This window comes from Siphateles boraxobius, unplaced genomic scaffold (genome assembly GCF_051911475.1).
Source record: "Siphateles boraxobius isolate OS27281-9 unplaced genomic scaffold, OSU_SipBor_1 48, whole genome shotgun sequence".
Classification (NCBI taxonomy): domain Eukaryota; kingdom Metazoa; phylum Chordata; class Actinopteri; order Cypriniformes; family Leuciscidae; genus Siphateles; species Siphateles boraxobius.
In genome coordinates this window covers 11324679-11336904 of record NW_027509119.1, presented here as the reverse complement: position 1 = coordinate 11336904, position 12226 = coordinate 11324679, and the positions used below count along the sequence as shown (strand labels likewise).

At 43.7% G+C, this 12226-nt stretch overlaps 1 protein-coding gene across 1 annotated transcript in view; it reads left to right on the top strand.

The window, feature by feature from the left end:
• Nucleotides 1-12226, top strand: part of rph3ab (rabphilin 3A homolog (mouse), b) — a 36013-nt gene that overhangs the window by 15725 nt on the left and 8062 nt on the right. The window contains exons 10-14 of the mRNA XM_077201996.1: nt 886-995; nt 1640-1766; nt 1890-1946; nt 3309-3463; nt 3635-3716. Of these exons, the coding sequence (XP_077058111.1) occupies nt 886-995; nt 1640-1766; nt 1890-1946; nt 3309-3463; nt 3635-3716 (531 nt within the window). The remainder of the gene's footprint in view (nt 1-885; nt 996-1639; nt 1767-1889; nt 1947-3308; nt 3464-3634; nt 3717-12226) is intronic.

Genomic DNA, 12226 nt, shown 5'->3' with positions numbered 1-12226 from the left:
AGTGCAACTTCTCCTATTGATCCAGGAGCGATTTGGTGATGATCCCTGCATTTTCCAACATGATGGAGCAAGGAAAGTGTGATAATGACGTGGCTTAGAGATCATAAGATTGAAATCTTGTATCTGTGGCCAGGCAATTCCCCCAATCTTAATCTCATAGAGAACCTGTTGTCAATCCTCAAAAGGCATGTGGACAAGCAGAAGTCCACAAATTGTGATCAACTCTGAGCACTAATGCAAGATTGGATTGGCTTTAGTCAGGATTTGGCCCAGAAGCTGATATCCAGCATGCCAGAGCGAATTGAAGAGGTTATGTAGAAGAGGGGTCAACAATCTATTGACTCTTTGCAAAAAATAAATGTTTTTAACAAAAAAACCATTAAAACTTATGAAATGCTCATTATTGTTTTCAAGTATACCAAATAATAATCTACAAGTACTGAAGCTGCAAACATTGCAAAACATTTTTGTCACTGCCAATACTTTTGGCCATGGCTATAGAATTAATCTACAAAGTGTTTAAGCATTTCAAATGACTGAACTTATGTTTCTCTTAAGCTCGTTGTGGATGTACTGTACTGTATACTAATTATAAACTAAATAAACTCACTTCCATTGATACTAGCATGAATCTCTTTATCTTCAGCAGAGAAAGGACTCTTCATGTTTCAAATGATTGGCTGTTCGCTGTTAACACTACATTCATGTGCACACGCTACAGAGTAACTTTATTGCATGTACAGTGGCGTTTTGAGATCACTGATCCCGTTCGGTTTTGTCAACTCAGAACCACTAGCTTCATGAGAAAGGCCTCAATTATGCAAGTTATACTTAATACTGGCCAAGCAATGATGGTTTAACAGAGCATCTTTGTTGTCAATGCAGTCAACTAAATTACGTACCAAGACCCTACGCAACACTCGCAACCCAAACTGGAATGAGACGCTGGTGTACCACGGGCTGACAGATGACGATATGCAGCGCAAGACCCTCAGGTTTAAGTCTACTTTGGTCCAGTCACACACAGTGCTCTTGTACAGTTGCCATAGTTCTTTCCTGTCTCAAGTTGGCTACATTCAAAATAAATTGACATCTTTTCTAATTGTGTGGAAGATGTGGAAAGATTTAGCTCAAATAGTAGACCATAGCAACACCAAGGTCATGGGTTTGAGTCCCAGGGAAGAACTGATAAAATATAATTAAATGCAATGCACATCTCTTGGTCATATAGTAAATTAATTAGATAATGTAACAGTTTTTTTTTTTACTCTAAGACATCAAATTGTTTATATCATTACTAAATATGTATACCAGTTATAGATATTTAAAATCGCTTTTATTATTTGTTTTTTTTATTTTAGTAATTTTAGTTCTTCACCAGTTTCCACTGCAACATTAATTTTTTTAAAAGTTTTTCATCTTATATTTATATTTTATTTCAACTTTATTTAAATGGATAAAAACGATTTTTAATAGTTTTAGTTAACAATAACATCACTGCCAGTTAATTAGCTAATCATAGACTAAAAAAAGTATTTGTTCTTGTGTTTGAAAGTGATGGTTTTTTTTATGTATTGGACATTCAGTAATCATGGATACATGTTTAACTATTTAAGGGATTTTACTTATGTCTATGCAGAATATCTGTCTGTGATGAAGACAAGTTTGGGCACAATGAGTTTATCGGAGAAACCAGAGTTGCACTGAAAAAACTCAAGTTCAATCAGAAGAAAAACTTTAATGTGTGTCTAGAGAGGGTTGTCCAAGTGAGTGCTTCATACTCAATTACCCGTAACAGATATGCTTATTATTGACAACCATTGATGAATTAGCTGAATATATATTACTTTTAAATACGTAATGAATTTTTTCTGCCTCTGTTTGGATAGACAAAAAGAACATCAACTGCAGGTGGTGCACGAGGAATCACCCTCTATGAGGATGAGGTAAATATTTATACACATTTATAGAGGTATATTAAATGATTGAAAACACCTAACAATGTATTTACATAAAGATTAAAGTCACACTCAGTTTGCAGTTATACTATTGTCATGGGTGTGGTGCAGGCAGAAGTAGAGGAAGGAGTCCAAAGTTCTAATTTAAACTTTTACTAATACAAAAAAACATAAACGCAGGCAGGCAGGCTTAGGGTTAGGGTCGAGGGTACACACAAAAAAAACACAACCAAGAACGACAAGGACCAACTGAACAGAAGGGAACTAAATACAGACACAAATGAACAATACCGAGGTGAGCACAGGTGACACGGATGATGATGATGATGATGATGATCAGGTGTGGGTACATGAGGGAGTGATGGCAGATGTGAAGACAAGAAGGATTCTGGGAAGTGTAGTGCAGACGATGACAGAGTGGTGCAGACGATAACTGTGACAACTATTATTATACAGGCTACACTTTAGCATACTTTTAAAAGAGGAACTTATCACACAAATAATATACTTTAAAACAACTGAATGTAATGTTCTTGGACACTCAGTTGCAGGTTAGTTGCAATTAAATGAAAATATATTATAGTTTAAAATTATATTAAATTCAATTCACTGAAATTTAGAATGCTTTTTTGACCCAATTAAGTAGGACTTAAGTACATCTTTACATGGAATTACATAATTAGTAGTATTATCTTATGGTACCATTATCTTATGGTTAAAGTACAGCTGATTATACTGACAAGCATTTATGGTAAACTAAAATACATGTCATTTCTATTGAAACATGTGTGTCATATATTTGTAATTATTAATTTGTTATTTAGTATATTTAAAATATATTAACTTTAAATGTTATATCGAATAGCCTTCTAGAGTTAAAATTATAATCAAGTACTTTACATGTGCTTTGTAAAAATTATTTAAAATGAACTTTACAGGAAAACTTTTAATTTGACGTTGGAAAATTGTACTCTTAGAAGTGGCCTTTTAATTAATTAATATTATATCATTTGCAATTAAAGATTTTAAAAAACATGCTTTTGAAATTTACACTACAAGTGCACATTCAAGTGCAGTTCTTTTTTTCAAGGGTATCATTAACAGAGGTTTGCAGATTTGACCAGATAACACAGAATTCCAACCCTAGTCTTTTTACACTGATTTTCATTTACTGATTCCATTTTGTGCATCCTGTGTATTTGTATGTCAACTGCAAATAGCAGCAGTGTCAGAATGAATTAACATCCATGTGCTATTTGTAGGATGAGGTATTTCTACAATAACTACATTTGCAATGAACACTCCTGTGCTATCATTATCATCCACACTACTATTTTTGTACCTGTGTAGACTGGGAAGGATGGCACTGAGCTGGAAGAGAGAGGACGTATCCTAATTTCCCTAATGTACAACACCCAGATGAGTCGTCTCATTGTAGGTGTTGTACGTTGTGTTCACTTAGCAGCAATGGATGCAAATGGCTACTCTGATCCCTTTGTCAAAATGTAAGTCTCTCTCCTCAAAGTTTATATTCATGATACAGTATTTATTATATGCTTAGGAAACACTTATGTAAGTTAAGGCATTAAACACCATTAAAATATATCATTCATAATAAATCTGTTCTAAAAATTAAACCAATACCCTTTGAATTCTGTGCATATTTCTATGAATAGATGTCTGAAACCTGATATGGGGAAGAAAGCGAAGAACAAGACGCAGACCAAGAAGAAGACACTCAACCCAGAGTTTAATGAGGTATGTTGTCCACTTGTAATGCATTTATGCACATATTTCTTTATTAATTAATCAATCAAATAGTTGTTTATTTCTTGGTGTCTATACTTTGGATCAGAGTACAGTGATCCAGAGAAATGCAGACACAAATACAAATGTTTGACCAGGTTATTCATACCCAACTACTAATTATTTAAGTTCAGGAGCAGGAGTCTGTTAATTGTTCACTGTACCTCGCTTAATACATCTGAGATTATGACATATGCCAAGATTTTCTAATTGTGATAATTCATCTGTGTCTTATTTGGGTATTCAAATGCATTTGTGGATTTGATTAAATCTCTGGATTGCATTGTCTGAGATATTGTGCGTTCTTATGTTAAAATTCCATATGTTCAATAAATTCAACAATTTCAAAATAAAAACAATCAAAAATAAAACACTTACAAAGAAATGTATTATATTTTATTTACCGTCATGTGACATTAACTGACATCAGAGGACTGTGAACATGAACATTTGTTGTTAAATTATTGAAATATTAACTTAAAATCAGGGATGCTTAAATTAAATATTTTATTTTAAAGAAGCTCTTTAAAATTGGGAATCCCTGACTTAGGAAATTGTTATTTGGGCTATTTTAATGCTTTTCTATCTTCATGTGGAAGGCTTTGTTTGGAAAATGCTAATTATATTAATTTGTTTTCTTTCCTTTAGAATGAACTAAATGCAATGTGACAGGAAAAACATAAAAATGTATACACTGTCAAATTTTAGCACTTTAAAAATATGTGATCAATTGCGATTAACCGATTGATTAAATATTTGAATCTACTGACAACACTAGTAATTATAAATGTTCATGTTTAACATTGGAACATTGCTCATTCATTAAATAAAGGCTGGAGAAATATTAACTTAATTATTGAAATATTAACATAAAGTCTCAGGGTGTCACAAACGGTTGCACAAACGTGAGGGAAAGGATCTGTTCGCAGCAGTGTCAATATATTTATTAAACAAAACTCAAAGAGAAGAACAACTATAATTTCTCAATGTGAACTGAGAAAGAACAAAAAGAATCACATGGCTTAAATACACAGAACAAACCAATGAGCAAAGTGAATGTAAAAACAATGAGTAATCAACTGAAAACACTAGAAACTGAAAACCCACCCCAACATACAAAGATCACAGATCTCCTGTAACACAGCCATACTTAAAGTTAATATTTTATGTCAATAATTTATTATTTATTTATAATTTTTCTAATTTTGGCTATTTTAATGCTTTTCTATCTTTAAACGAAAGGCTATGTAATGAAAAATGTTAATTACATATTGTTTTGTTCTCTTTCAAAAGCTACTCTCAATGCTGTGCTGATTTAAGCGCTATGGGAAAACGTACTCGGTTACTCACGTAACCTCGGTTCCCTGAGAGTAGGGAACGAGTATTGCGTAGCAAATACGCAGTGGGGAAACTCCTTTTCCTCGAAATATTGAAGCAATAATTTAAAATGCAGTGCAGCTTGTACAGCAAACACAGCAGAGCGTCTAGCTCACTCATTGGCTGTGCTACAGACGCACAGACCAATCAACTGACTTGGCGCCGAGTATGTCAGAGTGCGCCTACATGGGCGTGGCCTCAGCCTATAAATATCGCTCATTTCGGCCAATATATCAGGTTTAAATCGACTGAAGCGACACACCTGACAGTGCAATAGTGCGGCAGGCTACGCAATACTCATTCCCTACTCTCAGGGAACCGAGGTTACTTTAGTAACCGAGTACGTTCCCTTTCGAGAACGGTCACTTCGTATTGCCTAGCAAATATCCAGTGGGGACGCAATGTAAAACGCTGCACAGTATCAACTGGCTGAATAACTGGAGGCTAGGGAACTCCGAGGCTCAACAGAACAAACCAATAAGCTTTCTCCCAGCATAGTACACTAACCAGACAGAGTCGGGCGTATAAATTAACTGGGCTCATAGCAGTCCTAGAACTACTTGTGCTTATGGACAGTAACATACTAGACAGATAAAAACCAGACACCGTCGGGTCAAATATCACACAGAGAGGACCCTGGCCTGAAGGCACTGTACCTCTAGATCAGAGGTTTAATCCTACTCCTGGAGGGCCGCTGTCCTGCAGAGTTTAGTTCCAACCCTAATCAAACACACCTGAATCAGCTCATCAAGCTCTTCAGGATTGCTTGAATATACAAAGGCAGGTGTGCTGAAGCAGGTTGGAACTAAACTCTGCAGGACAGTGGCCCCCTAGGAGTAGGATTGAAGACCTCTGCTCTAGATTATAAAATCTGACAAACGTGGATGGCGAAGACCAGCCGGCCGCCGCACAAATGTCTTGAATTGGAACACCACTGGACCAAGCCCAAGAGGAGGCCATGCCCCTCGTGGAATGGGCTTTGGCGCCTATGGGACAATCCTGGCCCACAGAGGTGTATGCCAGCGAGATGGCGTCCACTATCCATCTGGATAACCTCTGCTTTGTGACCAGAACCCCTTTGGTGCGGCCACCGAAACAAACAAAAAGCTGTTCAAACGGCACAGAATGCTGTAAGTATATTTTTAGAGCCCTAACGGGGAAGAGTAGGTTAGCCTCCCTATCATTCTCTGAGGAGGGGGAGTGCTAATAAGGTAATAACCTGAGCTCTGAACGGAGTTGAGAGCACCTTGGGTACGTAACCATGCCTTGGCTTGAGAATGACTCTAGAGTCATTTATCCCAAACTCCAGGCAGGAGGGGCTCACAGAGAGCGCCTGTAAATCCCCCACTCGCTTGACTGATGCCAGAGCCAGCAGCAGAGCAGTCTTCAGTGAAAGAGGCTTGAGATCAACCGACTGTAGTGGTTCAAACGGGGGGCCCTTCAGGGCACCAAGAACCGTGGAAAGATCCCACACCAGTATAGTAGGAGGCCTGGGAGGGTTTAAACTCCTGGCACTTTTTAGAAAACGAACGATAAGGTTGTTTCTCCCCAATGACTGGCCAGCCACAGGAGCACGGTGAGCTGCTATGGCTGCCAAGTATACTTTGAGCGTGGATGGAGAGTGACCTGCATCCAAAAGCTCTTGTAAGAAGGAGAGCACCACCGAAACTTCACACAAGTGGGAATCAAAACATCTGGTTGAACACCAGCCAGTGAATACTGACCACTTCAGAGCATAAAGGCGTCTTGTAGACGGCGCTCTAGCCTCAGTGATGGTGTTTAAAACCCTTTCCGGGAGGACCGCGGATACCCGTTCAGGGGCCATACATGGAGGGCCCATAAGTCGGGGCGAGGGTGCCAGATCTCCCCGTTCGCCTTTGAGAGGAGATCCCTCCTCAATGGCACTGGGCATGGGGCATCTGTGCCAGCTCCGGATACCACAATTGGGTTTTCAAGAGGGGGGCCACTAGGAGGACTGAGCATCCGCTCTCCCTGATCTGTCTGATGACCTGAGGGTTCATAGAGACCGGGGGAAATGCATACAGTGGGCATCTGGGCAATGGGTGGGCCAGAGCATCCCTGTCCTTCGAAAAGAACGTTGCACAGTGAGCGTTGTTCTCTGAGGCGAAGAGGTCGACCTCTGCCCTGCCCTGAGGCCGCCCTGGCGATTTATGTAGGACACCACCGACATGTTGTCCGTGTGGGCCAAAACGTGGTGTCCCTTGAGGTCTGGCAGGAGAATATTCGGGGCTAACCAAACTGCTCTCATCTCCAGGCAGATGATATGTAAGCTCTTCTCCGGGTTCAGCCAGAAGCCGGAGGCAGGCCTGCCCTCGTACAGAGCTCCCCAACCCTGGTTGGAAGCGTCTGTGAAAATCACTTTCCTCCTGTGGGCCACACCGATAATCACACCCGACCAGTTCTGGGTTTTCCAAGGGACCAGGGCTTTCACACAACGCTGGTTCACCATGATGTGCATACAGCCTGACCGCCATGCATGGGCTGGCATGCGGTGATATGTGTTATGCAGTAACCCCAGTTGGAGTACTGACGATGCGGCGGCCATGAGACCGAGGAGCCTCTGAAACTTCCTGAGGGGCGTGCGCGCACCAACCCTGAAGGAGGCTACCAGCTGTTGTATAGAGAGCGCGCGCTCTGGTGTAAGCCGCGCTCTCATTGTCACAGAGTCGATAACTTTGCCCAAAAAGATTAAACTCTGGCTGGGTGACAGTTTGTTCTTGGAAAAATTGATCTTGAGACCCAGATTTCCCAAATGGCCAAGTATCACAGATCTGTGCGCCAGAATGTGAAAGTAAGCATCTTTCAGGTCTACTGTAAAAAACCAATCCCCCGGGCGAACCTGCGCAAGGATTTGTTTGGTAGTTACCATTCTGAATGGCCGTGTCATGAGGGCCTTGTTCAGATGTCTCAGATCTAATATGGGGTGAACGCCACCATCTTTCTTGGGTACAAGAAAATAAAGGCTTTAAAACCCTGACTGACTCAGCACGGGGGGAACCAGCTCGACCGCCCCTTTTGCTAGAAGATTATGGGGTTAGATAAGATCTAGAATAATCTAGAATAAGATTAGATTATTACATCTAATAAATGGGGACCGGATACCAGGGTGTTGTGTGACATAAAAAACATACTCTTTATGTGCTTTATTTGGGTCGCTGTAAAAACAGTGTTTGTTTGTAGGGGCTCGTGCAGCGCAACGGGCCCATTTACTACAGTGTGGGAAACTCCAGCCGCCTGAGCTGAACATGGAGCTGCGAGTTTATGACGAGCTCTTTTCGAGGGCGGTCCGGCTAGTGCGAGACTCAGACCCTCTCTCTTCTCCCCCGCGGCTAGGAGAGCTTCGGCGGCCCGGGGTCCAACGCAACGCGGGACCTTGGCACTGGGGTGGCGAGTTGCGCTTAGCAGACCTAGAGCGGCTTCGGTTATCAGCTGCAGGGCGGGGCTGAGTTAACCGGGGAGCTGTTTTCTCCGATTGCGGGGGTGGAGTGCTCTTCTGACGGCTTGAGGCAGAACTGGAGCGTTTCGGCAAGAAGTGCTTCTTAGCTTGCGAAGACTTCTGTGCCTCCGTGAACCTCTCAGAAAACCCCTTCACCGCCGGGCCAAAGAGGCGGGTGCTGGAGATGGGGGAGTCGAGGAACGCCGCACTGTCTGCCTCCTTGATGTCCATGAGGTTCAACCAGAGGTGGCACTCGAGCACAACGAGGCGGCGACAGCTTCCTTGAGCGGCGTCAACTTCTCATATCCTTTTTCTGTCACGCCGTCAACAGAGGATAGCGTGGCGGAAGTGGACGAGCTTGTGCGGGCCAAATATGGAGTGCTATGACTTTGTGAGTTCATCATGAACCTCAGGGAAGAAAGGCGCTGGTCTGTGTCGGGGGGCCTGCTGGCGACCTGGCAGAAACCATCCATTCAAACGACTCCTCGGCGGATCCTCGGGCGAAGTCCAGTCGAGACCGAGGTCTGCAACGGCCGAAGTGAGGATGCGCAGCATCTCGGCGTCTGAATTCGTCCTGGTAGCAGTAGCCATCACGCTAGCTTCGCAGGACTGCGAGAGGGCAGGGTCCATCGAGCCCTGCCACTCTTCAGACGCAGCAATGGAGAGGCTGTCCTGACCGTCATCCGACCTGCCGAAGGAGACGATGCCCGTCGCACGTGGGGAGGGGCGCTGGTCCGCCTGAATGAACAGGACCAGAGAGGGTTGAGGAGGAGAGAGCAAGCCACGTGGGGACGCAGCCTGCATATGCTCGCTAAACTCCATCAGTTCGGTCTGTCGTTGGCGTGCCCGTTGTCCTCGTGCAGATCAATACCGCACAAGGTGCATGAAGACAAAAGCATTTGAAACAATGCCTGAAAATTGCTCTTTTACAAAAGCTGAGTGCGAGCACAACAGCAGCAGTAAAGGATATAGAGATCTCTCGCCGGATACCCACGGGAGAGCAGAGACAGAAGAGGAGCACTTCCGGGTGAGTTGAAAACACTGTCTGCTGTTTCCACAGTTTACTCTAGCTGAATTGGCTTTTCGACGGCGAATAGCTTCGTGAGGAAACAGGAATCAGTCTGAGGCGCTCGGCCATTGGATGTGCAGTTGCCGCAGCACAGCCAATGAGCAAGCAACATGCTCTGCTGTTTTTGCTGAACAAGCTGCACTGAGTTTTAAATTATTACTTCAATATTTCAAGGAAAAGGAGCTTCCCCACTGCGTATTTGCTATGCAATACAAAGTGACCGTTCATCGAACATCTTTGTTTGACTGGTTGTAAACACGTGTGGGAAACATGCCAAGAATTTGTCTTAAATAACCTCTGATGATGACGTCGTCGGAATGCGCACGTCAAAGGCTACAAATAGACGTGAGACAGGTGAGCTTTCAGGTTCCTTTGTCTTCAGAACTGCATTGTCTGTCGTGTGTGCTACTTATTCGAAAACTATCCCTTTTGCTAGGATTTTGCTTTTTCTCTTGCTCTTTAACCAGATCGTGAGGTCCTCGAGCCCACTTCTGGAGCGCAATCGGACACTTCTTCAGACCAGGCTGAGGAGGTTTGTTCTCTTGGGGAAATGGATTTCGAGTGCGCTGCCTCTGAGCGCTCCTCTCGTGATGACAGATCATACGTTGAGCTACTCGAGCTAGTCAGTTGCGCTGTGGACAGTCTTCAGTTAGATTAGCCACAGGAACAAAAGACCCCCAGACAATCAAAGTTAGACAACAGATTTCTGTCGGGTGGCCGAGGGGAGGCACCAGAGAGATGGTCCCTCCCCTTCAAGATCTCCATGACGAACTATCAAAGTCATGGAGTAAACCATATTCTTCCTGTGTCTGTGCCCCCGAAATCGGTTTATTCGACTATTGTTGGTGTGAAGGCATGGGGTCATACGGTGATGCCCCAATTTGAAGAGACGCTCTCGGGATATTTCCCCCTGGCAGAGCACCATCACTTAAAAAGCCTGCACTTCCCTTCAGACCATCCAGAGTTACATCCACATTGGTGGGGAAAGCTTTCCAGGCAGCAGGTGCTGCCCTGGACACCATGGCGGTGTTGCATGCGTACCAGGCTGACCTGCTCAAAGAACTGAGCACAAGCGGGGGAAACGTTAGTGAGGATGTGTTCGCTGAGCTGCACCTAGCCACAGACCTGTCTCTGCGCACAAACAAGCAAATGGCCCATACCATCGGCTGTTCCATGGGTGCTATGGTTGCCATGGATAGACATCTGTGGATCAACCTCACTGGCATCAGGGAGAAGGAATTTAGGATAAGGAGTTGCCTATTAGGCAATGCTGTTGTCAGTAGGTTCCGGGAGGCAAAAAGACATGAGGCGTTTGTTAAGTTCCTCCCCCGCCGTGCTCAAGGGTAAGGGTTGTCGGCCACCAAGCCCCAACCAATTCCAGCTTATCAAAAGAGAGAAGCTCAGAAACAGAGCGTGGCAAGTCGTACTCCCTGTACCAGGATGGACCTGACATTGCTCATCTCAGGTAATAAGTAGTTCTGAGGCTTTTACGTCCAGGACCGAGGGGGTGTGAACCGGGATATTTAACATTCCCCCATCAAGACGTTGCATCACAAAACATTCCGTCACTAGACGTTGCATCACAAGACACTGCACGTTGCATCACATGGCACTACGTCAACAGACACTGCGTGAGGCTTTGAGAGCCGTTGAGCGGAATCGTAACACCTCTGATTGGCCATTATGTTCCCACACTCATCAGATATGTCTGTGATTGGCTACAATGATCAACGCACAGGAGCGTTTGAGAGCACGCGGTAGTGTTTGAAATTGTTTTAAAAAACAGGAGCGGGAGCGTTTGAAAGCACAAGCAGTGTGTGGTCAGAGTACAAATAGTGCGTAAACGTGTTTATCAGTGGACCGGACTTCCTGCTTTCAAACGACTCCCGTGTGTATCTGTGTAAGCGCTCTGTGAAGCCAATCACAGACATATCCGATGAGGGCATGAGTACAACGGGCAATCAGAGGTGTTTACAATTCCGCTCAACAGCGCTCAAAGTGTCACATTTTTAAAAGACCGTTTAAGAGAACTTCCAGTGACCATTCTGAGTGCCAGGGCTCCCTCCACTAGAAGAATGTATGCCCGCATGCAGACCCAGTCCACTGACAGATTGTTTCAGTGCTGGAGTTTCTGCAGGAAAAGTTGTCAACAGGTATATGTCCTGCTACTCTCAGAGTAGCCGTAACCAGGGGGCGGATTGGGTGAAGGATGCCATCGTCCTAGCCTATGAGGCGCACGGTCAAGCTTCGCCTCTGGCCGTTAAGGCTCATTCTACCAGGGGGGATGCATTCTTTAGGGCTTTAGCAAGAGGTGCCCCCTTGCAGCAAGTATGTAATACGCCAGGCTGGTCCTCTCCGCACACATTTATTAGATTCTATAGTTTGGATGTTCATGTTACTCCGGGCTCACACGTCATTGAGTCGACATCCCAAACTCATGTCTGAGGCCTTTTCTCTTGTTTGTGTGCACAAACTGCACCATCTTGAGGGGTCCAGACACTTCCAGTTCCATAACGCTTAAATCAGTGCAGCATTTAGAGTAGCTTTTGAAAGGAAATG